The sequence below is a fragment of the Patagioenas fasciata genome, chromosome 2, assembly GCF_037038585.1.
Source record: "Patagioenas fasciata isolate bPatFas1 chromosome 2, bPatFas1.hap1, whole genome shotgun sequence".
NCBI classification, from domain to species: Eukaryota; Metazoa; Chordata; class Aves; order Columbiformes; family Columbidae; genus Patagioenas; species Patagioenas fasciata.
The window spans coordinates 123,936,502-123,963,833 of NC_092521.1; the positions used below are offsets into that span (position 1 = coordinate 123,936,502).

At 40.6% G+C, this 27,332-nt stretch overlaps 1 protein-coding gene across 1 annotated transcript; it reads left to right on the plus strand.

Moving 5' to 3' along the window:
- Positions 1-73: 73 nt before the first annotated feature.
- On the plus strand, positions 74-26,110 carry PIK3R4 (phosphoinositide-3-kinase regulatory subunit 4). The gene is made up of 20 exons (XM_065832110.2): positions 74-179; positions 442-1,224; positions 2,448-2,581; positions 2,752-3,334; positions 5,606-5,740; positions 7,608-7,829; positions 9,725-9,898; positions 11,036-11,181; positions 12,852-13,055; positions 13,865-14,066; positions 15,489-15,688; positions 16,677-16,887; positions 18,651-18,816; positions 19,546-19,710; positions 20,809-21,020; positions 21,298-21,429; positions 22,774-22,874; positions 23,930-24,018; positions 24,438-24,546; positions 25,491-26,110. Exons 2-20 carry the CDS (start codon positions 495-497, stop codon positions 25,659-25,661), a joined length of 4,086 nt encoding a protein of 1,361 aa, XP_065688182.1. The 5' UTR covers positions 74-179; positions 442-494; the 3' UTR covers positions 25,662-26,110.
- Positions 26,111-27,332: the final 1,222 nt, after the last annotated feature.

Below are 27,332 nucleotides of genomic sequence, written 5' to 3' on the forward strand. Positions count from 1 at the left end.
CATGAGGTTATCCCGCAGGCAGGCGGCCGGTCCCGGCGCAGGATGTGAGCTCACGGCGCCGCCCCTTCCCCCGCCCGCCGCGCGGTGCCGGTTCCGCCGCCCCAGTCCCGCCTCGCTCCATCCTTTCGCCGCCGGGGCTGGAGGGTCCCGGCTGTGCTTGGGCCGGGCGGGCCGCGCCGGTGAGTGTCGCGGAGGGGGATCCCCCATCGCGGCTCCGCGCTCCTCCGGGCCCGGCCCTGCGCAGCACTGCCCCGGCGGCGGGGCCTGGGGAGGGCAGGGGCGGGAGCGGGAGCCGCGGCGGCGGGGCCCGCTTGGGGCGGGGGCCGGGGGAGCTGAGGGCCCGGGAGAGCGGGGACAGCGCTGCGCGGGGCTGGAGGGGAGCGGAGCGGAGCGAAGCCGTTTAGGTGGCCGGTGTGGAACAGGTGCTGTGTTTCCCCGCAGGCTGACGCGGGAGAGCCGCGGTGCGGTGCCTGCGCCCGGGGGGAGGCGACACCATGGGGAACCAGCTGGCTGGCATCGCCCCCTCGCAGATCCTCTCGGTGGACAGCTACTTCTCGGACATCCACGACTTCGAATACGACAAGAGCTTGGGGAGTACCCGCTTCTTCAAGGTCGCCCGAGCCAAGCACCGGGAGGGGTTGGTGGTCGTGAAGGTGTTTGCCATTCAGGACCCGACCTTGCCCCTGACTAGCTACAAGCAGGAGTTGGAGGAGCTGAAGATAAGGTTGCACTCGGCGCAGAACTGCCTTCCCTTCCAAAAAGCGACCCTGTCTGAGAAGGCTGCGATGCTTTTCAGACAGTACGTACGGGACAACCTTTATGATCGCATTAGTACGAGGCCGTTCCTGAACAACATTGAAAAGAGGTGGATCGCTTTCCAGATCCTCACTGCGGTGGACCAAGCGCACAAATCTGGAGTCCGCCACGGGGACATTAAAACAGAGAACATCATGGTGACTAGCTGGAACTGGGTTCTTCTAACTGACTTTGCCAGTTTCAAACCAACTTATCTTCCTGAAGACAATCCCGCTGACTTCAATTATTTCTTTGACACATCACGGAGGAGAACGTGTTACATCGCTCCTGAGCGCTTTGTCGATGGCAGCATGTTTGCTACGGAGCTGGAGAACATGCGGGACCCTTCAACTCCTTTGGTAGACTTGGCAAATAGCAACCAGCGAACAAGAGGGGAGTTAAAACGTGCAATGGATATATTTTCCGCAGGTAGTTGGAACCATCAGGAGAAACCATTGTCTTGTTTATGGTTGTGTGTCAGGGTGCAGAAAAGCATGAGACCCAACCCCAAACCTTTCAGTCACAGAAAACGTACAGATACAATGCAGTAAGCTACATAACTTATGTGCATCACCATGTTATCTGAGGAGCGAAATCACAAACTGTTCTGTTATGGTTCAGCTCTGCCCTGGGAAAGAGATGGTTCTGCAAGCCATAGGCCATCATCTTCTCATGGCTGAGGTTCTGGCGACACATAGCATGTACTTCATGGGACCCAAGAAGAGGAACCAGTCAGTGGTTCTAAGGTTCAGCTGCCTGGGACTGAGCCAGCTTTCAGGGCAGTTTGGCAATACTGACCTTAGAAGTCCCTTCTCATTTCATTTTTCCCACAGGGAGGAAGTTGGATAACTAAGCTCCTGTCATAGTCCCACTCGCAAATGCACAATAGAGTCCAAATGCGAGAGCCTGTCTTGAGTCCTAGGCTTGTCTTGAGCAGCTGGAAAGCCATAAGTTTGGCCTTTTTTTTTTCCTTAAAATGATTGAAAATCTGAATTTTAAGGTAACAGTTACTTCATTTTACAAGCTGCTTTTATGGCCAAGCATCCAGAGCACCCCACTGCTAAAGCAAGATGCTGACTGTTGGGAGCAAACTGCAGGAGTGAGACCTTTGAAGAGAATGTGTCATGTACGCAACAGGAGGGACTGTGTTTGGCAGTCATATTATTTCTCACTGTGCTTATGAGCTTGTGTGAGTGAATATGTGCTGTCTCCCAGCATCACTCTGGAAACAGAGGTTATTTCTTTACCTTCTGTAAAAGGGCTGCTTAGTTTTGACCTACTGCCCGATCCATGCTGACTTAGTGGCACTCTTCAGCCACGTGACAGTGATGTGGGTTCCTTTTCTGGTGGTGTATTTTCCAGCTGGCAGGTGGCTGAAGTCACTGTCTTATGTTTCCTAATTGCAAACTCGTCTGCTGTTGGCATGTTTGAAATAAAATACTTGGGAGATATTTCAGGGATCAAGTGTAAAAGCCAGGTTTTGGAGCTTGAGAAACTCTCTGCTTTCCGCAAGTTAATTTGGAAACTCATTTGCCTTGTTTTTAATTGAGATAAGAGTTGCTTAGGGTTTGTTCTTGTCTGCATATAGAAAGCAAAGTTAAAGTGTCTTTTCATAATCTGATGTGTTTGACTTTTTTGTTGTTGTTCCCCAGGCTGTGTAATAGCAGAGCTCTTCACGGAAGGTGTCCCCTTGTTTGATTTATCTCAGCTTTTGGCTTACAGAAATGGCCTCTTTTTCCCTGATCAAGTCCTAAACAAAATTGAAGACCGCAGTATCAGAGAACTGGTAAGGATGGGCTACAGCATTAGAAGCATTTGTGTGATCTGTTTGTAGTTCATTTCACCTGCCTTGGTGACAAATTGCTTATTATTTGAGTTTGTTTTATTTTTTGTATTGCAAATGTCTAAACCTTTAATCTTTCTCTCCCACTCCCTTCTACTTCTGCCTTTCTCAAGGTCACTCAGATGGTCCATCGCGAGCCAGATAAACGTTTAGCAGCTGAAGATTATTTGAAACAGCAACGTAACAATGCATTTCCTGAAATATTTTACACTTTCCTTCAGCCTTACATGGCCCAGTTTGCCAAGGAAACGTTTGTATCGGCAGATGAGCGTATATTGGTCATACGTAAAGATCTGGACAACATCATTCACAATCTCTGTGGGCATGATCGCACAGAGAAAGCCGAGGGAGAGACAAAAGAGAATGGGCTGGTTATTCTAGTGTCTGTGATAACTTCCTGTTTACAGACTCTCAAATATTGTGATTCAAAACTGGCTGCTTTGGAACTGATTCTTCATTTAGCACCAAGATTAAGTGTAGAGATTCTTCTGGATCGTATTACTCCTTATCTGTTACATTTCAGCAACGACTCTGTGCCCAGGGTGAGGGCAGAATCTGTGAGGACACTAACTAAAGTTCTTGCTCTCGTCAAAGAGGTGCCACGCAATGATATTAACATTTACCCAGAATACATTCTGCCAGGCATTGCACACTTGGCCCAGGATGAAGCCACCATTGTCAGACTTGCATATGCAGGTAAGAGGAAATCCAGTCAAAACTCCAAATCCTGGGCTTTTCTGTGTTTTCTTAACTGTTTTCTCCTCTGCTCATAATCATCACATAGCTTGCTGATTATATTTCAGTAGATCCAGGAAGTCTCAACATTACTGCAGGTAATGACACCTGTATTCAGTTAAGCTAACTGGTGCAGGTGGTGGCAGCAACTTAATAAAATCAGCGAGTTGACTTATACTAAGGGATGAGTTTCCAGTGTAGATCTGTACCCAAAGTAAATAATTACATTTTAAATAGTTGACAAAATGTGTTTGCTCTCTGCTAGATTAATTAACTTTTTCAAAAATAAACATTCATTCCTCTCTGCAGTTCTGCATGTAGAAGCAACTTGCAGAATGCGTACATGTGCTTTGGGCTCAGGCCTGGGTGTAGCACACAGCAAGTCTGCCCACAGCTAAGGGCAGAGTTTAAAGTCTCAAGCTCAGGGATACAGCCCTGGCTTTATTCCCTGGATAAGCAAGAGCATAATGAAGAAAAGTACTTGTCCAGGTGGTCTTTGTGTAGCTACGTATGTGAACAGGCCTTCCTGAGCTTGCCCACCCTTTGCTGCTTTTATTAATTTATCTTAATTGCCATTTCATTAGCTCAGATTGTTTGCTTAGACTGGCCTGATTGAACTGAATAAATAGGAAACTAACTTAAAGCATCACTGTGCTTCAGAGTTCTTATCCCACAAAATAAAATTTGATATTCAGGGGCTGAAATTACATTATTTGCCACGTAATGACTGGCTTGTACCATAGCAGATATGAGTTCTGCCTGATTCAGGAAGAAGCTTTGTAGGCATGCCCATATTTGCTATTTACTATATATCCTTATTTGCTATGACTAGCATATTTTTAAGTGTGGTGGTGGTGTTTTGGTTGGTTGGTTTGTTTGCTTTGTTTGTTCATTTGTTTTTTAAGTTATAAATGCAGAATTCAATTGAAAATGTCCCAGGTGATTTTTTTCTTTTGTTTGCTAAGTAAGCTGATAGAACTAATTATTGAAGACAATGTATAGTTAATAAATAGGACCAACTGGTTTTGCTCACCTTCATCTTTGACATTTTAGGGCTTTATGAAAGAACCGTTTTTTCATGCCTCAGTTTTATTTGTAGATTGGGAAATAAAAACAACCAAAAAATTCCCCAACAACTCTTGTAAAATTAGAAACTGTTCATTATTATTTTTAAATGAACTAATAGAAAGCTGAACTTGTTCAAGCAGCTGAAATGGAAGAAACAAGATGGAATCTATTTTTCTACAAGTGCAAAAAGGCTACAGGTCTTAGTAGCCATAGACTCCAGTTGCATCTGCTTACACAGAGATTCTCTCTCTGTTTGATTGTATTTTCAAACTGAGTACAGCTAGAATAATTTCTGAAATTTGACAAGGTTATTTGAACTGTAGGTGGTTAAATCTGGGTAAGTTGCTTTAATTTCAAATAGCTTTGGTGGTAAGAAAGCAATTTAAATTTCAAATATATATATATAGATAGATAATACCAGAGTTAACTTGTGTTACTAGAGCACACTTTTTGGAAGAGGTCAGGCTGGGACTTACAGGATTTGATCTGGGCTGTGGCCTGGTTCCCTTGGCACACTGAAATTGTCTTGGATGGCACTCTGAACAGCTGCTTAAGTGGGACTTCTGCCTTGATGAGATTATTCCTGTGCCAGTAGTGCCCTGACCCATATAATATAGACTGAGTTGTTTCAGCAGCTTCCAAACAGTGCGGAACAGTGCCAAATCGTGTGGATAGATACGGGGACAAATGTTCTAAAAGTGGAATCCAGCCCTCAAGGGTAACCCTGCTGTTATTTTCTAGGGTACATACCCTGGCGTGGTGGCTTCTTCTTGTTTTATTGCAGTCTGCCACGTGGGGACATTAGTTAATTTGGGTTAATTGGCCTTTAAATTCTATCAAGTTATTTAGTCATTAGCCTGGGATTAGGTAGCATTTAAGGCTAGTTCTAGAAGACTGAAATTAGTCTTTGTTATACTTGCTATCCTTACAATTTTTCCATTTGTTTACATGACAAAAGTACTGTGTGATTTGGTGTATTTGGTAGCTTCACCCTGGGTCAAGGTCAACAGAAGCTGGTTGACCAGAGCATGTTGTGTAATTTCAACCCCATTTGCCTATTGTAACCGATATTGTCAGTCATTATAATCTCTCATTGGGGGATGACCAGACTGCTGTAAAATGGCAAAGTAGAAAAATTCTTAACCAAAATGTTTTCCTTTGCAGAAAACATCGCATTGTTGGCAGAGACAGCTCTGAGATTTCTGGAGTTAGTACAGCTAAAAAATCTGAATATGGAAAATGAACCAAATGGTGAAGAAATGGATGAAACGTCTCACCCTAGTGATAACTATGACACAGGTAATGTCACTTCTACTTACCTTGCCTGCTTATAATAACAAATCATGGTCCAAAGCTCCTAGTAAGTATTTGTCTTCCTCATCTCTTGAAGCTTAGTCTTCCTGTTAAATAGGATGAACGCTTTGCCTCGACCAGTATCAAAGCGTGTTGCTTTACAGCTTCATGCAGAAACAGACACCTCTGTTCTGAACATTGTGAAAGACAAAAAAGTATATAAGTGAGTGCACTTTTCTTCTCCAAAAGCTCTCAAGGTAGTTGACTGTGATGCTGGCTGCCTAGTTGCATATCCAGCTTCACTCACAGTCCTGTAAACAAGTCAGCTGCGAAAACATGGCTGTATTCCAGACATTGCTTCCGTTGAAGTGGCAGGCAGCGTTAGCTTTGGAAAACTTGTTGAATTCTCGCTTAGTCATAGTACTGTATTTTTCAGTCATTCTTCCTTTTCTGTTCCTGTGCCTGGCAATTTTTTTTGCCTGAAGATGCTCAGTGTATGGGTGCCACATGGCAGTGATACCACTTTGTGCAGCACAGAGAATGAGTTAAAATCCTAAGGATGGCTTTTCTTTTTCTTTCCCTTGGGAAGAAGGGATGCTAACAAGTGACCTGTGTGTCAGCTCCAGCACTTTTTAGTGATGCACAGATTTCCGTAACAATGCCGGGCAAGTCCTCTAAGCTGGGAAGAGTTTGTGATTAAAAACCATCATTTCTCTTTTGGGCCAAGTGGAACAATCTGTGACTAATCATAATTGGTAAGCATCCCACACATACTCCATTTGGTAGGGAAAAATGCATGTTTCAATTAACTCTTAACTAGTTGCAGAATGATACTTTAAAAAAACAAAAATCAAAATCAAAACCAACTATGAAAACCAAACATGATAAATCCCCTTCAGGTTCCTTCACATAAATGAGAGAAAGGAAGCCCCATCACACTGTCCCCTATCTCTTGAAATAGCCTGGAGATGAAAGAAGCAGCACAAGGACGAAAGAAGTTTGAATAGTTCTATTCTTTTTAGCCTTTTAGACACCAAGCATGAGAAATTTGAACCCAGAAGGCAACTTTTTCATGTGACTGACAGAGTCATGATAGAAAGAAAATTAGCTAATCTTCTGACTGCAAGGCAAATGGTAATTGCCCCTGCAAAGCTGGAACAGCAATAGCTGAAATTTTTGTGCCACTTGTTTGAGAACCTCTCTTGTACAGCTTTCGGTAATATCCAGCGCATTAGTAATTCTGTTATTTCCATTCAAAAGAAATATATTTTTAGTTGCACCATGGAGTAGAAGCCGTGGACAAGATCATCTTCAAATTTTTCATTGGTATTGTTAGGGTAACTGCTGATATTTAGTGAAATTGGAAGCACTCACTTTTTCAAGTATTGTTTATTCCTCCCTGCATCCTTAAAGAAGCCAGTCTGTCTACCTAACTAAAAATACACTTCTGATTTCTTGTCCACTAATTTTGAAACTGATAGTTTAATAAACATATCAAACCAGAATTGCCTTGAAGCATTTTGTTTGCTCTTGTAACATTGCTGCTGACTCATTCTGATGCTTCTTCACATGTGCATTTCTCCCATATATATATAATGAGCTTAGTTGAAGTTATGACAAGTTTAGAATATATTGTGATCTGGTATGATTGTCTCACATTTCTATACTCTTCGGCTTTGCCACCACCTTGTGCTTAGCCTAAAGTCTTTGGTAAGTCAGTTGTTGGAATTGTTGAGGTTCTGTTGCGTTGTCCATCTTACCAAGTCAGGTGTTCTTCAGGATGACCCATCAGTGAAACTCCTTCACCAGTAGGTAGTGCATGTGACATATTGCTTCTCACCTACCCAAATGTTCACTTTGTTGTCTCTTGCAGAGCTGCAGGCCTTGCATGAAATGGTCCAGCAGAAGGTTGTGACTTTGCTCAGTGACCCGGAGAATATTGTGAAACAAACACTGATGGAAAATGGAATAACGCGTCTCTGTGTCTTTTTTGGACGTCAAAAAGCCAATGATGTTCTTCTGTCTCACATGATCACTTTCTTAAATGATAAGAATGACTGGCATCTTCGAGGAGCTTTCTTTGACAGCATTGTTGGTAAGTGTTTGATTTCAGCCAGACAGAGTAGAGAGATAATAATGTAAAGAAATTAATTCTGACATATCTTGTTAACAGCCATATGAAAGTCCTTTCTTATAAAGATTTCTATATTTTACGGGAAAATACTTAGCTGATTTATTGACTATATATGTTTCTTTAGGGAATGAAGACAAAACAATGTAAATACAAATATATATTTCTTTTAGTCCAAATATTTAATACAATTGAGACTAAGGGCCATTGCGATAGGCGCACCTTCCATTATGACTGGCAGCTGCAAAATGCAGCGCTGGCAAACCCTGCCAAGATGTGATGCTGATAACTTGTCAAAACTCTCTTAGAAGGAGCAATGGGGTAGCCAAAGCACAGGTCACAGTGTCCTGGCTTCTTGCAAAAGGTATGTAGAGAGATGTATTTTTAACTCCTCCTCTCCCAGTGCCTGTTTAAAACCTCCATGGAAAAATTCAGATAAAGTTCAAAATTTATATTTTTGTTTTACACTGTTTTACTTAGAGCTTTTACACATCTTTAGAACTGACCTCTCTAGCTCATATTTAAGTATGTGCAGGCACTGCTGCCTGTGTCTGTGGGCAGATGCCCTTCTGTAACAGTGACACTGAAGGGATTTCCCTTACCTGTGCCATTTCTCTCTTCTTCCTCTCTTCCTTTTAGCAACTGGTTGCAAAGCCCAGCGTTAATACATGAGCAAGTATAGTGCTTGTTACCTTACTAGAGTAAAAGTGATAAAGTTATTTTGTGTTTAATCTCGATTCTGATGGGAAGCGATTAAATCCCAGAAAATTCATCAATCCCAAATAACTGAGTTAGAAGCAGAGGAGCCAGTTATGGTCTATGCTGTGTGCCACGTATGACAAAAGCAATGATAAGTCTGAGCTATTCAATGAAAAACTATTTTTTTTTCTGTTGAGAATGATCAGAGGAGTTACCCAGTTGTTTGTGAGAGAGAATGTTAGCCTGATGAATGTAAAAATAGAGGAAAGATCAGAAATTCAACAAGGTTCATTTTCCTGACCATTGCCACAGATTAATTGTTGTGGATGGGTCATCTAATCCAAACAAGCAATTTCAGATGACAGTTTCCTGTGGACACTGATTGGTTTTCATGTGGGAAAGGAAGAGGAAAGTTTCTTTACTAGAATGCAGTTGATATTTTTGTGCAGCAGCTTCAAAAGAATTACTTTCATTTTGCTTTTGATCTTGGCTTCATTCTAAGATTTTGAAATATATTTAAAAATTGGATTTACTTTTGAAACTAGGGACAAGATGGCTTCAGGGCTGCAAATAATTTGAGACTAGTTAAGTAAACAGCAAATTTTGCAGCCATTTCAGACTGGAAGAGCTTTAAAAGATTGCTCTAAAAGTTCCTTTTTGACTACTGGTGACTCTTTCTTTTGTGGATAGGTGAATGCTTGTTGTAGCCTTTGCTTGCTGATAATTAGTCCAGTAGCCAGCTTAGTCTTTTCAGGAATCTGAATGATACTCAGATTACCATCCCTGCTAAGCTAATAGACAAAATCCTGCCAACAGAACCTTTCCTCGTTTCTCATTTGTCCTTTCCGTGTAGGAATGCAGGCACTGCATCCCTTGCTGTTGGGAGCACTGGTGGCTTTGCCTGGCTGTTTCAGACTTGTGCTGGCCAGCTGTGTTCTGACATTTGTGCCTGACAGCTGGAAGGACCTCTGCAGGCACAGGGGTCGGCTTTTGTCAAATGGTTTTCAGAATATTGGTCTTTGAATGGAAAGCAGCTTCTTTTTTTTAAATGACTAATTATCTATTTTGAGTTGTTTCTGTGGGATGATAATTTTAAGGTTTAGTGAGGAAAGGCAAGGAAGCGCTACTTTGTATTTTTATGTGTTCCTTTTATGTTTCAGGTGTTGCTGCTTATGTTGGCTGGCAAAGCTCATCGATACTGAAACCTCTACTTCAGCAAGGTCTCAGTGATGCTGAAGAATTTGTCATCTATAAAGCCCTCAATGCTCTTACCTGTATGTGCCAACTGGGGCTCTTGCAAAAGCCTCATATTTATGAGTTTGCTTGTGATATCGGTAAGTTGGAATACCTTGTTTTGCTATTTAAGAAAAGAAATCTTAGTACTACACAAAACTTCACAATCAGCTTAGCTGTCCAAAATGCAAACTTACAGTACTGGTTTAGAATCTACATGAAATCATGTCAATGAACTGTTGCTAAATGGACTGTGTTAGTGCTCGGAACTCTAAAATAATAATTTTGCTCCAATGAATTGGAAGCATCTTCTCTGATTTTACATAGGACAGCAGCAAACAACACTTAGCCTTGAGTCCAAAATCCTTTTGCTTTAAGATCTTTCCTTGTTCTTCATGTCAATCTCCAATGAAGAAAAACTCCTGGTTGTTTCTGGAAGTTGATCAGGCCCATAACTTGCAAACTCTTACCCATCAGCCTATGAGGAAGGGGCGAATCCAGTCCTTCAGATAATATGTGATCCTTTCTTATCCTGTTTTAAATACCAATTCCATTTAACTCATTCACAATCTGTAATAGAACCTTGGAATACAGAGTTGGTCTCTCTTTCCTCATCAGGCTTATCAGCTTAATTTAGACCTGCCCTATACTCACCAGCTATTCATGGAAAAGACCAACTGATATTTTGAAATGTAGTCTGCCTCTTCCTAATGTTACGACTTTTCAAATGCACTCAGAATTTGGGGCAGATGATCTGTGATTATATCTCATCACCGGGTACACTCCCTTGATTACAGCTTCTTAAAACCCACATAATTGAGGTGGACATCTGAGTCTGATAATCTTACAATATAGGCAGTGACTACTCCAGGGAGAGAGGAGAAAGAAGGAAGGAATAAAGTTTTTACTTAAAAAGAAAAAAAATCACCGCTATTAGGATTTTCCATAACTGTCTGGAATAACATTGAGATTTATTTTTGGATTAGTCTCCTTTTAAAATCTGGAGTTGACCGTTAGGGACTGAAATTAATAAATAGGAAAAATATCCCTTTTGGCAACAGCAAGGAAGCTGAGCAGCACAGGCACAGTGAAGTCTGTGAAGTAATTTTCTCAGTCTGTTTTAACCTTGGTGCTCTGCAGGAGGGAAGGCTCAGGGTAATTCTAGTAGAAGGAATATATAGGATGATCCCCTCTCTTTAATATGAATGATGTATTTTAACAGCCTCATTTTCTTTCAGCACCTTTCTTGTGTCATCCTAATCTTTGGATACGTTACGGTGCAGTCGGATTTATCACTGTGGTAGCACAGTATTTGAACATTGCTGATGTCTACTGCAAGCTAATGCCATACCTCCATCCTTTTATCACACAACCAATAATACAGGTAATACTTCAAATAATCTGAGTATATCTTCACTAGTCATAATACTGATTTCAGCAGTGCTACTCTTGGGTTTTGGTGCTTTGCTGAGGGTAAGGGCAGAGTGCTCAGCATGAATGAGTTCAGTCATTTTATAACAGCATGTGTGTAGGAATGACCTGCATAATGCTGGTAACATGACCATAGAGGGATCTTTGCATATAACTTTAGGACCTGCAGAATGTATCTCTCAGGTGTTCAAATAGGTAAGAAACAGTTGCAGTGCTTACCTTGAAAATGCATCATGGTTTAATATTTTCTTGTATAACATGCAGGTGGTAACTTCACTAAAATAATATTTTTCCTTGTTCATATCTGTCTAGACATCTTGTGCTATATTTTAGGCGTCAATTGATACATTTCTGCCTTGTTCATATCCTCCTTGGTTTTAGCATATAAATCTTTCTTTGCTATGTAACACTAAGTATAGCAAGCAAGTAAAAGAGGTAACATTGAGTTGGACTGTAATAAAAAAAGCCTCACTTCAGCCTCATTTTGAAGTTGGTTTTCGTGTAGACAGTCAAGTGTGAGAAGCACATTATAGGAATGAGGTCTTCTGACACTCCTGTGAAAGATTATTTGTGGTCCCACACCCACCATCTCCCATTAGTTATTTCGAGTATTCTAGCTCTTATACAAGCATTTATGTCATAATTTTGGGCCAAATTAGGTTTGCCACTTAACTGTGGGACTATAACTGGGGTCCTGTGTAATGAATATGGCTTGCCCTCCCACCACCCTGCCACCTTAAGACCTAATCTTGAAACAGCAAAGATCAAGTACTAAAATAAAAGTATAGACTAAAAGGAGTGTTGGGGCTGCAAGTAATCTGGACTGTGTACAAGACCTGTTTGTCCAGACACGTTCTTTGGACACAGACACTGAATCACCACCTGGGAGAATAGAAACTTGGTTTTTTTTTTTCTATTTTAATAGTAATGAACAATCTTTATAAGGACTGCCCTAGTTAATGACTCTAAATTATGCCTTGACTCATCAGTTTCTTATGACTGTTTACTAATGTCCCAATATGCTTTTGAATATTACTTAATTACACGCTTGTGCATCCTTATTCCTTTGTATACATAGGAGGAAACTCAATAATCTGACTGACACGGGAAGAGCCCTTGTAGGTGGTATTTTTACAGGGTAAATGTAGGACAAAGACAGACAGGGTCTGAAATATCATTGTACTAGTAGTAGATTTTTTAATCCCATCTAGCAATGCCAAGTTAACGTTCTGAGACTGTTGGGAGAACAGGGAAAGAGACCAGAGAAAATCTGATATGACCAACACAAGGAAAGATATTCTTTTCATGAAAGAAGTTGAATCTAGATTATTGGCACAATCACGTGCAATAATTTTGAAGTCCAACATGATTTTTTGTTACTGTAAGTTTGAAAGCATCTTTTCAGGACTGAGCTGGAAACTTGTTTTTAGAACATGCCTTCAGAGGAAGAGATTGATTTTTATATTAATATTTGCAGTTGTCTGGTTACTGAGTTTCAAGCTAAGAAAAAAAAAAGTGCAAATAATGTAGGGATGAGGTGACAGCATTTACTGCTAGATTTCCCCATGTCTATACAGATATCATCCTCCTCCATGTTGACTGGTCTCTCTTTTTGAATTGCAGATAGATAAAGAAATAGTCCTTCTAAGTGTGCTTAGAGAGCCTGTCAGCCGTTCCATATTTGATTATGTCTTAAGATCGAAGGATATCACAAGCCTCTTCCGACACCTTCAGATGCGTCAGAAGAAGAGGAATGGTGCTCTGCCTGACTGCCCACCCCCAGAGGACCCTGCCATTGCACAGCTGTTGAAGAAGCTACTTTCACAAGTAATTGCTTGTTATTTGTACTCTGAAAGTCAGGTTTGCGATTCTTGGGCCCTGTATGTCACCACAGACCCCAACCTTGCAGTTGCTGCTCTGAGGGACTCCCAGTCTGAGCTTCTGATCCTGTAAACCCTTCACTTCATTGATTTCAGTATATGCTTGTAGGACAAAGAGTTCGGAAGTTAAGGAAGATTTTTTTTTTTTTTTTTAATAGATCTGCCAGAAATAGGGGAACCATGTGTCTGGATTTCCTGAGTACAACCTAAGTCTTTAAAAAAAGGATAGATGTCTCAAATTTCTGACACATCTGTGATGTAGCAGCATTGCAGTACATGCACTGTGTATTGTGATGGATTGAGGAGTATGGATTTGTTGAAAAGACAGACATGCAGCACCAAAACCAAACTGAGCTGGAAAGTCTTGAGGCTTATATGTGAAGAGGGGAAGACTAAGAATCACCCACACTAAGTAGGAAGAACTGGGAAGAGGAAGGACTGCAACTGAGTGTGTTTGGTTTTTCCCTGTGACTTGTGGGCTGTATGCATGACTTAGGTGGCAGTTAAGCAGATTGCACCAGACAGTGATCCAGTATTAAATGCTGTTCTGCCCTTTTGCTATTCCTGAGGAAAAAAGATATACTACAGCAGCTTACCTAATGTCTTGTGTGAGTGATAGTCTGATGTCTTGAATTCTGGGGATGTTCTCTCGCCTTTCATATCCGAGCCAGTTATTAATTTTACTGCTTCTTACATCTTCATGCCTTGATGCATGTTCTTCTTCAAAAGTAAATAATATTATCTTTTGTTCTGTAGGGGATGACTGAGGAGGAAGAAGACAAACTGTTAGCACTGAAAGACTTTATGTTAAAATCAAACAAAGCTAAAGCAAATATAGTGGATCAGAGCCACCTGCATGACAGCAGTCAGAAAGGGGTGATTGACTTGTCAGCTCTGGGGATAACTGGAAGACAAGTGGATCTTGTTAAAACAAAGCAGGAGCCTGATGACAAACGTGGTTGGTATATTTTGTGGTCTCTATAGATAAAGTATGGCCTTTGTTTCAGGGTCAGAGAATTAAGTCTTTAATTTATTCAGCAAGTGTTCTCAATAATTCAGCCCACATGGCTATCATCATCCTCACTGAGTTTGCAATAACAAAATCACTGCTGTTATTTGAAATGTGAGGTGGCAGAATGCTCTCTGGATCAGTCAAAGGTGGGGATGTTTTGCCCCTGAGAATATTTAAATTAGTTTGACTGCATTTGCAGTAGCAATATGCACCAATTGTTTAGCTGGTTGTGACTCTAATGAGCCATGGTGGCAGTGTAAGTTATGAAGGCTACATTTCTGCTGTCTGTTTCATCTCAAGAAGTGATGACCTCTTTAGCTCTGAAAATCCAGGATGTTTTCTTGAGGTAGCTTGGAGGAACCTGAGGCCTAGGCTTTTTGCTGAAACAGGCTGGCACTGAGGAGGCCCAGCTGTTGTTCACCCATCAAGCACATGCTTTTTTGCCTTAGGGTTCTTCAGCTGCTGCTCCACCCCTATTTTCCTTTTTTGCCTTCTCCTCTTTCAGCTCAAAAAACCTCTTGCATTTCGTTGTTCAGCTTTGAAATCCACTTGCTGCTAACTCTATTCCAGATCTCTGTATCCTCAAACTTATTTTCTTCCAGATAGTGTCTGAGCTGCTTCTCTGCCCTCTCAAGCTTGTAAGTCCCTCCTCTGTTACACCACTGATAGGTTGTGTGGTTTTAGATGTAAAAACACAGAAATAGCTGAAAACCATACAGCTATTGTCATCTTATTTCCAGAATTAAAAGGCTTGTCTGCAAATATTTTGCATATCATTTTCAAGGAAGGTCCATCAGTACAGGATTTTTTGATTTTTTTTGCATCCTTTGGAGTCAAGAGTGGACAGGATTTGAAGATTAGTTTATGTGAAGTCTCTATCTGTATTCATATATTTCACCCAAAACTGTCACCATCGAAGTCTTCACATCTTTAACTTTTTCTTTACTGACTTGGTCCAAATTTAAATTGTCCCATGTTTTTATTGTCCCTTCCAACCCAAACCATTCTATTATTCTATAAGAAAAAAAATTTTCACATGGAGTCTAATCCTGCAGCCTTCTAGATGTAAACTTTCCCTATACTGGAATGATTTATTGTATGGAGTTAACTGTAGGATTAGGAAGGTGTGAACACACATGGCAAGTGCTTTGTTTTGTTTGCCTCATAAATCCCTATCAGCTGATTTAAACAATCTAGCAGTAGGGTTTTCTATATATATAAATAATAAGCTGGTATGTAAACATTGGACCTATGTATAGTCTGAAAGTAATGACCAGTCTGAGTAAGTGTTGTCATGATAATGTTTGGTTGGTTGGTTTTTTGCCTCTACTTCCACCTCCTCCTTTCCTCCCTCCTAACTGCTTATAGCCAGAAAACATGTAAAGCAAGATTCAAATGTAAATGAAGAATGGAAAAGCATGTTTGGGTCCCTGGAACCAACGAACATCTCCCAGCCAATATCCAAAGGACACGGGCAAACTACTGATCCTGAAGCCATCCAGGCTGGAAAACCACTTCGTTCAGAGTCCTCAGTTGGTATTTGTACCACTTTGTCATCCTCTCCACAGGTATTCCTGAAAAATACTATCTTCTTCTTAATATCTTAAATGTTTCAATTGTTTTAAGACAAGTGGGACTATAGGGATGTGGCGTTGTTGTTTTATTTGGAGGTTATTTGACATTGGTCATGCTACTCCCTGGTTTATTTTCCAGCAGAGTAGCTGACTTTCATGTTCCTATTTTTAAAACAGGAACTGAGAGAGGATGGAAGTAAGTTTAGTTACTTGAACAGAAGAGCTTCACTGACAAACAGATGCATTGCATGAAGGGATGGCGCTTTGTGGATTAGCCAGTTGTTAGTTAAGCTGTTCTGGCAAGAAAGACTTTTCCTCAAACTGCATGCCCTGATACTTGTTGTGAGGAAGGGAAGTCATTATTTTAACTTGGAACTGCTGTATCACATCATAGCTGCATGTAGACATCCTGTACCTGTAGTAATTAAGTACTGGCTACAGAAGGATGGGCTGGAAGCCCTGCAGGCTGTGGAGGCATCTCTTGACACTGAACACTGCCTTCTGTTTCGTTTCTAGTTGGAGATTAATTTCTGCTAGCTTTAAATGAGTGTCCACTCTGAACTAAGAGGGAAACACTTCACACTGGTTTTTGGGTTTTTTTTAAAGACCAATATAAACAAATAATTGTTCGAGAGCTAATCTGTAATTCTGTCAGTCTTGAAAGCAAGAACTGCTTCTGTAAAGATCATATTAAGAGGTGTGCACGGCACATTATAGTTTCTAGAAATAGAATACAGAGCACATTAGGTAAACAGGGTAGAATAAGTGAATGATTAAGCTTTCCTATAAATAATAATTTTCACTATTTTTAAGTTTTTTTTTCATGCAAGCATGGGTTTTTTTTAAATGTTAATTCTTTGCTATTTGATTCAGTAAAAAAGATTTTTACATTTTTCTTCAGTGTGACCCAGTAATCTTAAAAGCAGAATTTATTTGTGTGTAGAACGTAAGGCATATATTTTTAAGTGCTTATCTCTTACAGGGATCTGATGGAACAGTTGTTCAGCCCAGGAAACCGACCATGCAGGTACCAAGCAGTACAGCGTCCCCATCGGCACACCAGTTACGCATCACCACTTGCAAAACTGAACTTCAGCAGCTGATCCAGCAGAAGCGAGAACAGTGTAATGCAGAGAGACTCGCCAAGCAGATGATGGAGAATGCTGAGTGGGAGAGCAAGCCCCCGCCTCCAGGTAAATCACAGGCCAAGTGAGATGGTTATACAAAAGAAGCCAAACATAATTTGGGTCAAAAGATCATAATCTCAAGGAAAAAAAATGCAACAGATGAGGAAAAGAGGAAATTATTAGTTTAGGAAATGTGCCTACTATGTGGAATTTCCCATCCTGTAACAGCCTGTGGCTTGGTTTGGGCAAGGGGAGAAACACCGTGTTGGGAGGTGAGAAATGCACATATTTTGCCTGGGGTGGCTCCAGATTTTCAGCCATCCTGTGAGTGTAGTAACCTCTTGGCCAGGTTTTCTTACCCAGTGGCATACATACTGGGGTGGGCTGTTTGAGCTGCCCTTGTTTACAAGGGAGCCTGTCCCTACCAGCAGTGGTGACAGTGACACTGCCCAGCTACTAAGATGTGCATTCCCATACTACACTGTTGCTTTCAGAGTAGAAGGAGAGACATTTTTACCTCTTTTCTTTACCAGAAAGGAGTAACACCCAAGTTCTGCTAATAATGGCTCTGGCAGCCACTCTGGGAGAAAACAGTTTTAAGTCACCATCATCTTCCTATAGCCTCAAATTTTGAAGCTCTAAATTGAGATTGGGATTTACCCAGATTAGTTTTCAGTATTTTCTGCTGGTGTTCTCCACTCCATGGGCTTTTTGCTGGGTGTCCCATATGGAGAATTCTGACTGTCCTCTATGAATAGCAGCTCATGTGCTTAAACTCCAGATGTTGAGAGCAGAGTCTATCCCAGTGAGGCTTGCAGTAATCAACATGGTGATGTTAAAGTCTTTTGGTAAATCTAGCATAAATGCTCACACCTGGGCATATACAGCTACCATGTCAGTTTAAGGGAAGGAGTAGAAAATCATCAGGAAGATGGTCTAGCCAGATAGCATTTGGACATAGCTAAGCTTGACTGAGCTTGGCTAAGATGTGTGTTTGTCTTCTGAAGAGAGTTTTACAACCTATGAGATAATGTGTTTCAAACAAGCAGCTGACCTGCTCTGCCACAAAAGTGATTAAGTGCCAGAAAAATGTTTATATTTAAAGTTTGTGTCTTATTCTGAAATTTACTGTGGTCTGTCCTTCATTATCTTCATCTCCTGCTAATTCTTCACTAAAGTAGATGCCTGTTAGAAGTACAGCCACATACTTCTGCATTTCTTATTTCTGAGGAGGAAATGCATTGCACATATGTTGGCAATTTCTTGGCAAGAGATATTGCATGGCAGGTCAACTCCTCAATTTGTTTTTGAAGTTCTGAAATAAATTTTCTATGAGGTTTAGAAAAGCTGCTATTTCATTTTATTAGGTGCATAAGGCTGGCAATGTAGCACATAGTGCAACACTAAGCCTGGCACTTCAGGCACTCTACAGACAATCGAGGAACTTTAAGACTCTTCAAATATGTTGCTTATGTGCATTTTGGGTATTTATGGGTTTGCCATTTACAGCACAGCAATCTGCATAGGCTGACAGCAGGAGAACTGTGCACCAGTATCTCTACAGTCTACAAAGAAGGGCTCTTTGTGATTTTACTGAATGTACCTAGAACCTGTCTAAAAGATAACTCTCACCCAGATCTGCCAAGAGGGTTTAGTTTAGAATTGAGCAAATAGGCTTTTGTCTTTAAATTTTCAGTGCATTCTATGCTTTGGAGTTGTAGTGACTCTATCCCAATACAGCTGTTGGTGGATGGGATCAGGGGGGTTTTCATGTTCCTATTAGGTTATGAAATCAACACCAAATTTCATGGTTTTGTTTTTCCTGGCAGGATGGCGTCCCAAAGGATTGTTGGTAGCTCATCTCCATGAACACAAGTCTGCAGTGAACCGCATTCGGGTCTCTGATGAACACAGCATTTTTGCCACTTGCTCAAATGATGGCACAGTGAAAATCTGGAATAGCCAAAAAATGGAAGGAAAAACCACTACAACCAGGTATCTTTAAAACTCACAGGATTTCGAGGCTGCTGTTTTAGAGTACAAAATAAACTTGAGCTGAGAGCAAAATATGAGTCACTTGAGGGTATGCTAGGGATTTCAATAATGAAATGTTGTTCCTCTTGGCTTGCAACTGTAAAGTATTAGATTGTTTGCTAGCAGTTTAAAAATTTTATCAACTAACTGAAACATCAAGAAGACTGATTTACAATTGTAGTAATTACAGGCTTTTTGATTTCATTTCTGTACACGCATAAAAATATTCTGGTACTGCTGTTTAAAGCCATATGAGTGTTTTGGAAAAAATTAGCTTTATGCTTAGCTGTCTCGTCCACTGACGACTGATGCAGGAGAGCTGTATTGCTGTTTGAAACATGGGTGGTATGGGGCTGATTTCTCCCAGGTATCTCCCTCAGAGACAGAGGATGGCTGTCTCAAAATACTTTGAAAAAGATGTAGTGGATTACAGTGTCAGTTAAATAACAGTAACTACAGTATGCTACTTTGATACAGATCTAGGTTAGGCTTTTATTTTACTGTTAGAAAAATGCAGTGTGCTTCTGGAGTTGGAGACTGTCATAACCTAGAGCCTCAGAGATACGGAGTTAAGCTTGCAGAGGCAACTCAGGCTTTGTTGCTTTCTGGTTTTCAAATGCTTAGAAATTTTTATTTTTTTGCCACAAAAAAATTCTTCTTTTTCTCTCCTTCTCTCTCTATACTGTTTAGATCAATTTTGACATACTCTCGGATTGGAGGACACGTAAAGACACTTACGTTCTGCCAAGGCTCGCATTATTTGGCTATAGCTTCAGATAATGGTGCCATCCAGCTCCTTAGTATTGAAGCTTCAAAGCTCCCTAAATCTCCTAAAATCCACCCAATACAAAGCAGGTATGTACTTAGAGCAGTTAAATCTCACCACAGAGCTCAAGCTGTTGTTATATTCCCTGATTAGATCCCTTGATTTGCTCTAGGCTTCCTGCTGGCCGAGCCCAGGCTGTACTGGACTGCTGTAATCCATCATCTTATCCTGCTTCATAAAGAAGCGTTGAAAGGGCAACCGTGCAGGGCTGAGGATTGATGGCTTTAGGTTATTGGTGCCTCCTGTGTCACTGGACTCATTATGAGCTTGAAACAATCAGTCTGAATAGTTCTCAGTTCTTCTGTTTATGCACTGGGATTGGTAGCTTCGTACATTCTCCGTTATGACATTAATACTTATGAAGTATTTTTGGAGATTCTTTTACAGGTCATTAGAGAAATGATTACAAATGTACAACATGTGATTTGGCCTCAGGCCTGCCATTTTTTCCCTCAGGCTTTTAACGTGACTAAGGTAGCAAAGATATGGGGGATGGGATACTATTTAGCGGAGTCTTTAAAGATGGTTTAGCCCTTTCTTACCTCTCTCTGTATGAGCAGTTTTTGAATATTTGGAAGTGATTCAACAGCTCAGCCTTCCTGCTTGAGTGAGGGACATGTCTAGGCCTCAGCAAATCCGGTAACCATCTCAAAGACCTGTTTTCTGTCCAAAGTAAAAGTAAGGTATCTGTTTCAAATGTCTTCTCATAGCTCTCATACCTGCATTTGTGACTGAAGAAGGTATCCATTCGCACACTGCTGGCCGTATAATGTGGAAAGGGGTGCTCCTGCCTGTAAACTCTGGGTAGCTGAATATCTGATAAACACAGAGCGTGAATGAGAGAGAAATATGAAACATGCTGAGAGGCCCAGAGCACAGAGCTATGTTTATACTTAAAAAGAGCTTCTGACAGCATTTTACTAGGCTGTAGAAGGCTTGCAGGTCCTATTGGCAGGGAGACTTGAGAGAGCATAAGTGTCTGTACTCAAATGAGAAAGTTGTTTTTGGCAGATGCCTTGAGAAGTGACATGAAGAGGAAAATGCTGCTCAGCATTAGCTACTGGAAGGAGTCTTAAACATGGAGGGAGTTGTATCTGTTTCTAAATTCATTTATTCCTTTAACTCAGGTCCTTAGATCTGAAGGATGATGGCTGCGTGGTAGATATGCACCACTTCAATTCAGGAGCCCAGTCAGTACTGGCTTACAGTACAGTTAATGGATCTCTAGTTGGATGGGATTTGCGATCTAGCAGCAATGCTTGGACACTGAAACATGATTTGAAATTAGGCCTCATAACTTCATTTGCTGTGGACATACACCAATGCTGGCTGTGTATTGGTAAGTCTGTATTTCTTGTTAGCTTCTCTTCCTGCTCTCCACCCTTTTGGTTTTCTTCTACAATAACTATATCTCAAGCTTTTGCTTGATCAGATTGACTAGTATATGCTTTTCTGAAACAGAGGGAGAGAAATACCTCCTGATCTCTTTGTGGGAAGTATTCTGTTCTTTAAGTACTTGAGGCTGAAGTCCCATCCTCCCTTGGAACAGAGCACAGCCATATGGGCAAAACCCCATGTGTTTATCCCTCTGACTGTGGGGAGCTTTCTCTCACCAGGAACAAGCAATGGCACCATGGCATGCTGGGACATGAGGTTTCAGTTACCCATCTCCAGCCATTCTCATCCTTCAAAGGCCCGAATCAGACGCCTCCTCATGCATCCTGTCTATCAGTCCTGGGTAATTGCAGGTAAAACATTATTTAAACTTAGTTCCCAGTTGCCAGAGGTTGTGATCAAAGCAGCTTCTGTTTCAGCTTTTGCTTCAAGCCCTGGGGGCTTTTATTTATTTTTTTCTCTCTTCTCCCTTGTACTTTTTTTGTGCTTTGCTTGGGGAGAAGAAAGGAAAAAGGGAAGGTTCATACTTGTGTTCTGCCACTGGCTTTTGGAGTTGAAAAAGAGGGGTAGGGGGATGATGTTAGGCCATTATGAAAATGACGCTTTTACAATTCTTATCATCTGAGCATTACAGCTCTCATGAGGGTCTCCCCCTGTGTGCTGTCTACCACATCACTTAAGGGCAAAATCTTATGAAAGACAAAACCCAAACTCGTTACATACATTGAAGTTGATGGGACTTCTGCCACTGCCTTCAGTGCCTCTGTAGAACAGAAACGGAAAGGTTGCCCCATTGCATTTCCCACTTGAAACTAACCCAGATATGTCATAGGTTAGAGCTTTCAAAAATCTTTCAAGATACCTCAGCTAGGATGGTCAGAGCTGCTTCATCCTCACTACACATAGTACTGTCATAAATTTGTAAGTGTTTGTGTCAGGAACACATTCTGAAATGGACATGTAGCTTAAACTAATTCTACAATTACAAAATTGATAAAAGTTCCTGTAAAATCAGAGTAACTTGAGTTTCATGTTTTACCTGCTTCTTAGGCTTCACTTAGTATTTTAGTTATTAACCACCCTGGGAGATAAATTTATTGAAAAACCATACAAATACAGCAAGCTTCTCTGTGCTTTCTAGTTTGTCTCCTGCCTGCTAAAGTGAAAAAATTAATCATTTTGGAATATTATTAAAAAGTCCCTGCATGCTAAGTTGATGCCAGTCATGTTTACAATCCCTCAAACAGAATTCTTTGCCTGTCTACGCTAAACATGGGTGTGGAACTTCACTGTAGCTCCTGAACTGTGTAATTTTGGATTGCTGTCTTACCTGCCCAGGAGTAATCCCCAGTGTCCCCGATGACCATGCTGAGCAGATCATCCGTCCTTCTCAAAGTAGAATGAGACGTTATCTAGGGAGGAAAGTGAGGTTTTAATACCTTTTAAAAAGGTTTGGAGATTAAAGCACGTTTCATTTAAACTCTCTTAAACAAGGCACTTAAGTGAAGCTTCTGCTGAGCGGTAAGATCAACAAAACACATGCATGGCTTTAACTGCTGAAGTAAGACTAACACAAATGCTGCAGAGAGCAAGCGGAGAGTGTCTATGTTATACCCTCTGAATTACGTCAGTAGGGCAGGTAGCAAGAGCCAACCAACCTGTTTTACATTTTTTGCATTGCAATATCTTTCCTGTAGCTGTTCAAGGCAATAATGAAGTTTCCATGTGGGATATGGAAACTGGTGATCGACGCTTCACTTTGTGGGCCAGCAGCGCACCTCCTCTTTCAGAACTGCAGGTCTGGTCTTTTTCTTGTCCTGTTTCTTTTTTGTAGCTGGGGCTAGAACAACCTCAGACTCTGTTCTGTGTGTCAGTATGGTTACCTGCTTCTGTAGCCTTGCCAATTTGGCACCAGGAGCTTGCCCAGGGATTTATTTTGGCACTATAACTGTTCTGCTGTCAAAATTAAACCCACTTTGTAAAACAGCAGTGTAACCCGAATCTTCATTGGTATCTTCCACTATCAATGGAATGTACTTGTGACACTCACTTGCTGTATCCAGTTATGTTCTTAGAAAACAAATGAGCTGATCAAGCATGTAAAGATCATTGTAAAGGCAAAATTCATGGTATAGCATCTTGCACTTGCATTTACTTGTTTCTGGGATTGTGTATACTCTGTAAGCATATGCTCTTTTGTGCATTCTTTCTGTAATATAATGCTACTATAATGTAATATAATGCTACTACTACTACCCTCAGTTGTTTCTTCAAGGAGTTAATTGGGGAAAGAGCAATCTGAAGTCTCTCTCTTAAAACACACATACATACACAAAAATAGCCACAGCTGCTTCCTATAAATGTTGTAAATGCAGATCTGGAATCTACCTAAACTTGACTTTTTATATGCCACAAAGATTGCATGTTCAGTTCATTTTGGTCACATGCTTTGTACAAAGGGAACTTGTGATTCAAGCTAGTTTTCTGTTACATGTCTGTCCCTTAATACCTTTGTAGCATAAAAAAATTGAGCATCCATGTGCTTTTAAGCATGATTTGCCTGCCCGATTCTGTTAGAAACAATCTCATTTGCCATAATTGAGAATGTGATTTCCAAGATTCCAAAAAAGCATTTTGCAGACTTAAATCTGTTGCAGTACTCTGTGAAACATAAGGAATGAAAGGAATCAATTTATATATTAAGATGTTAACAAAGTAATTTGGCTTTTGTCAGAAACATTTGGAAATTGGATGGATGGGTGGATAAGTGTGGTAAAGAATGCACTCCCTTTCTGACGCATGGCAAAAGCTATTGGTGATAATTTATTTTTATATATCACTTTTCCCCACTAGCCTTCTCCTCACAGCATCCACGGAATATACTGTAGTCCAGCATCCGGTAATCCCATACTACTGACAGCAGGCTCTGACATGAAAATAAGGTAATAAAACCAACAACATTTTTGTTTGACACCTTCCCCTCCACCCCTGCCAGTGTACTAAATTTTGCCAAGCATTGCCTAAGTAAGCTCCAAGAAGTCACAAGAATAATGCTGAAGATATGTTCATCACTAAGCATCAATGAGCTGAGAGAATGCTTCTCAGCAAAAGTAGTGCAAATGCAGTGCTCCTCTGAAACACAGTTTACCCTTCTGTACAGTTCTTGATAAGCTGTGTGACAAGAAACAAAATGATAACTCATATAAGCTTCATGTGAATGTTGATTTCTCTGCATCACACTCTTCAATTAGGTGTAGAAAGCACATAGCATTTGTGCCCACTCATTTTCATCCTAACAGCAGGACAGCTTTTTAACTTTTATCAAGCTAACATCTCAACTTGATTTTGTTTTTTTGTTTAGGTTTTGGGATCTAGCCTACCCTGAGAGATCATATGTTGTTGCCGGCAGTTCTAATTGCCCATCTGTTTCCTACTACAGGAAGATAATTGAGGGCACAGAGGTGGTTCAGGTATTTTGCATTGTTTGCTAGACACCTATTCTGCTTGCTTTTTGGATGTTGCCACAGGTTGCATAATTGCATTATGACTTTAATTATAACTGTCTCACTCTTAGCTTTTATGAATGGTGTCAGCATTCCATTTTCAGGCAGTTAGGAACAAGTTCTTTTAAAAGAAAAAAAATCCATTGCTTTTAAAAGAATTAAACTTACCAATAATACATGCTGAAGTCAGACTTAGGTTTCTTTCAGGATTTGGCATCTAGCATCTTAACGCTTTCAATTTTGATCAGTCTTTGGAATTTCTTTTGTGTAGGATATTAGCAAGGCAATGTGAGATGCATTGGGACCAAAATAGTATCGTGGCAGAACTCTGCAGTTTTTATTACATCCTTCAGAGTGACTTTTGGAACTGGCAGTGTTGCTAGTTGTTGAATAGCACAATGTTTTATTTCACTATAATTGAATAAATGCTACTTCAAAGGTGACTCTTAAAAAAAAGAGTTCAATTCAGTGAAGGTCTACCTATGCCTTATGATATCTGAGTTTTTCATGTGAAGTTTTAAATTATATTCATGGTCTTGAACCATTTTTTATAAAACCCTTGGGAAACTGACATGTATGTGTTGCTGTAGCTTTTTTTTTTTTCCCCTCATAGAACTATAAAATCTTAGTGGTTAGTGCCATTGAAATAATGTGAGAAAACAAACATTTTTTCCCTAATCAGAGAGCTGTCATATCAGTTCAGATTAAGACTTAGGTTGTGCGTGATAAAATAAATGAACCAAGGAGTAATCCTAAGAAAAGCATCAAAGGGTGGGAGATTTCAGGGTTGGTTGGTTGTTTTAAGAGGGTTTTTTTTATCTTTTTACAGCCTCATATGTATGACATGATGATTCCCCTTTGCAAATGCTTACCTTTCTGTGAACAGTTTTTCTCACTTTCTTTTTGTACAGGAAATTCAAAACAAGCAGAAACTGGGTCCCACTGATGAGACACCTCGGAAGGGTCCAGAATCTCTCCCCGTCGGACATCACGATATTATCACAGATATTGCAACTTTCCAGACCACACAAGGGTTTATAGTAACTGCATCAAGAGATGGAATCGTTAAAGTGTGGAAATAAAAATTGTGCTAATATATAGTATGTAAATATTTGTAATAAAGAAATAGTGTTATAATGATGTTTTCAAGGACTGTTTCCAGATCATGGAATAGAATGGACTTTGAAGACTACAAAGGCAATGATAAAATCTGTTATCTGTATCCTACCACCCTGTTAGCACTTCTTAATCACTTCCTTTATTAAAGATGTTTGGTATCTATAGCATTTCCTTGAAATACCAAGCAGTCTATGAAGAAACTGTTTAGCCTGGTTTTGACTACATTGTCCTTCAAGGCTCTTTCAAAAATTATTTAAAGACGTCCCACATTACACATTTTCAATGTGCAAAAAGCAAAGAGCTGGTACAGGTACTTCAGTGTCTGACTGCTCCTACACTGAATCTGAGAAATGAGATGTGCACTAATGTCCCTGTACATTCTAATAACTACAATAAAGTCCACTTGAACTTCGCTGTTTGGTATTTGTGTCTCGTTATATGTTTTTCCACTGCAGTGATTCAATAGTCTCAGCTGCCAGAGCCATTGGGCTGTTAATTATAGTTTGAGATCAGCTTAACCTTGTGTCAGATCCTCAGCTGCTTTAATTTTGAGTCTAATGTTAAGCTCTGCTCTCCTGGGAACCTAAAGTGTCACCACCAGGATGGTGTTCTCTTTCATTTGGTGTGGATATCAGAAACAGCCAGAACACAAGCTTTCAGCAGGTAGCATTTTTTCATCATGCAACCAATGTGAGAAGCAGTTCTGGAGGTCAGAACAGGGGTAGTAAACCTTCTCAACACTCTTCCACTGTCTAATCCATATTTTCAGATTTCCAAATTCTTTTTCAGTCTCCCTGTGTTAAGCTTTATGCTATGAGGTAACATTACTTATCCAGGTTCTTCTTTACAGGGACAGAATGTTATTTAGTCCTAACACAGGTGATTGACCCCCTCTCTATGGATGGACTCAGAAGGTCACTGACAACAAACAACAGTAATCTGACGTACGTTTTTTGAGCATGGCTAGGGAGAAATGGAAGCCTACTGGTCTACAGAAGGTCTGCTGGGAGCAGGGAGTGCTCTTGTGATTTGGGTCCTGTGAGAAGACAATGTGAGAAATATATGACTTCTTTAAAAAGAGTCTCAGAATTCACTGGAAAAAGCAACTTGACTGAGGATGACTGCTTTTAGAAACTCCACCTGCTTTTCACTAGAGACTGCCTTACTTAGGTAATTTAGTGGAGCAAACAGAGCTTGAGATCAGTGTGACATTTCTATGCAGGACCTCAGGATCTCTGCTCTCTGTTGTACTAAACAAAGTCTTTGCTTGTACAGAGGAGCTGATACTTGTATATGGATCAAATATGTTGTCTCTTTATGTTGATGAATTTAGGCATGAGGTAGGTTTTCTCAGTCCACTTATATTGCAGAGTAGCAAGGCAAAGGGGTGGAAGCTTGTACTACTGTTGTATCATTTGGTGTGCAGTTCTAAACAGGTCTTTAGGCACCTGAGAGGAATCACCACTTCAGCTGCATTGGTTGGTTAATGGTTTTGCATTTTGACAAAATATTTTGATGAAAGAAGTAGAACAGGTTTTATTTTCAGGTATTATAATGCACTGACACCATACGAAGCTTGTAAGATATTTGAAGTAGTATCAAACACAGGACTGGTTTTTTATGGTGGCTATAGT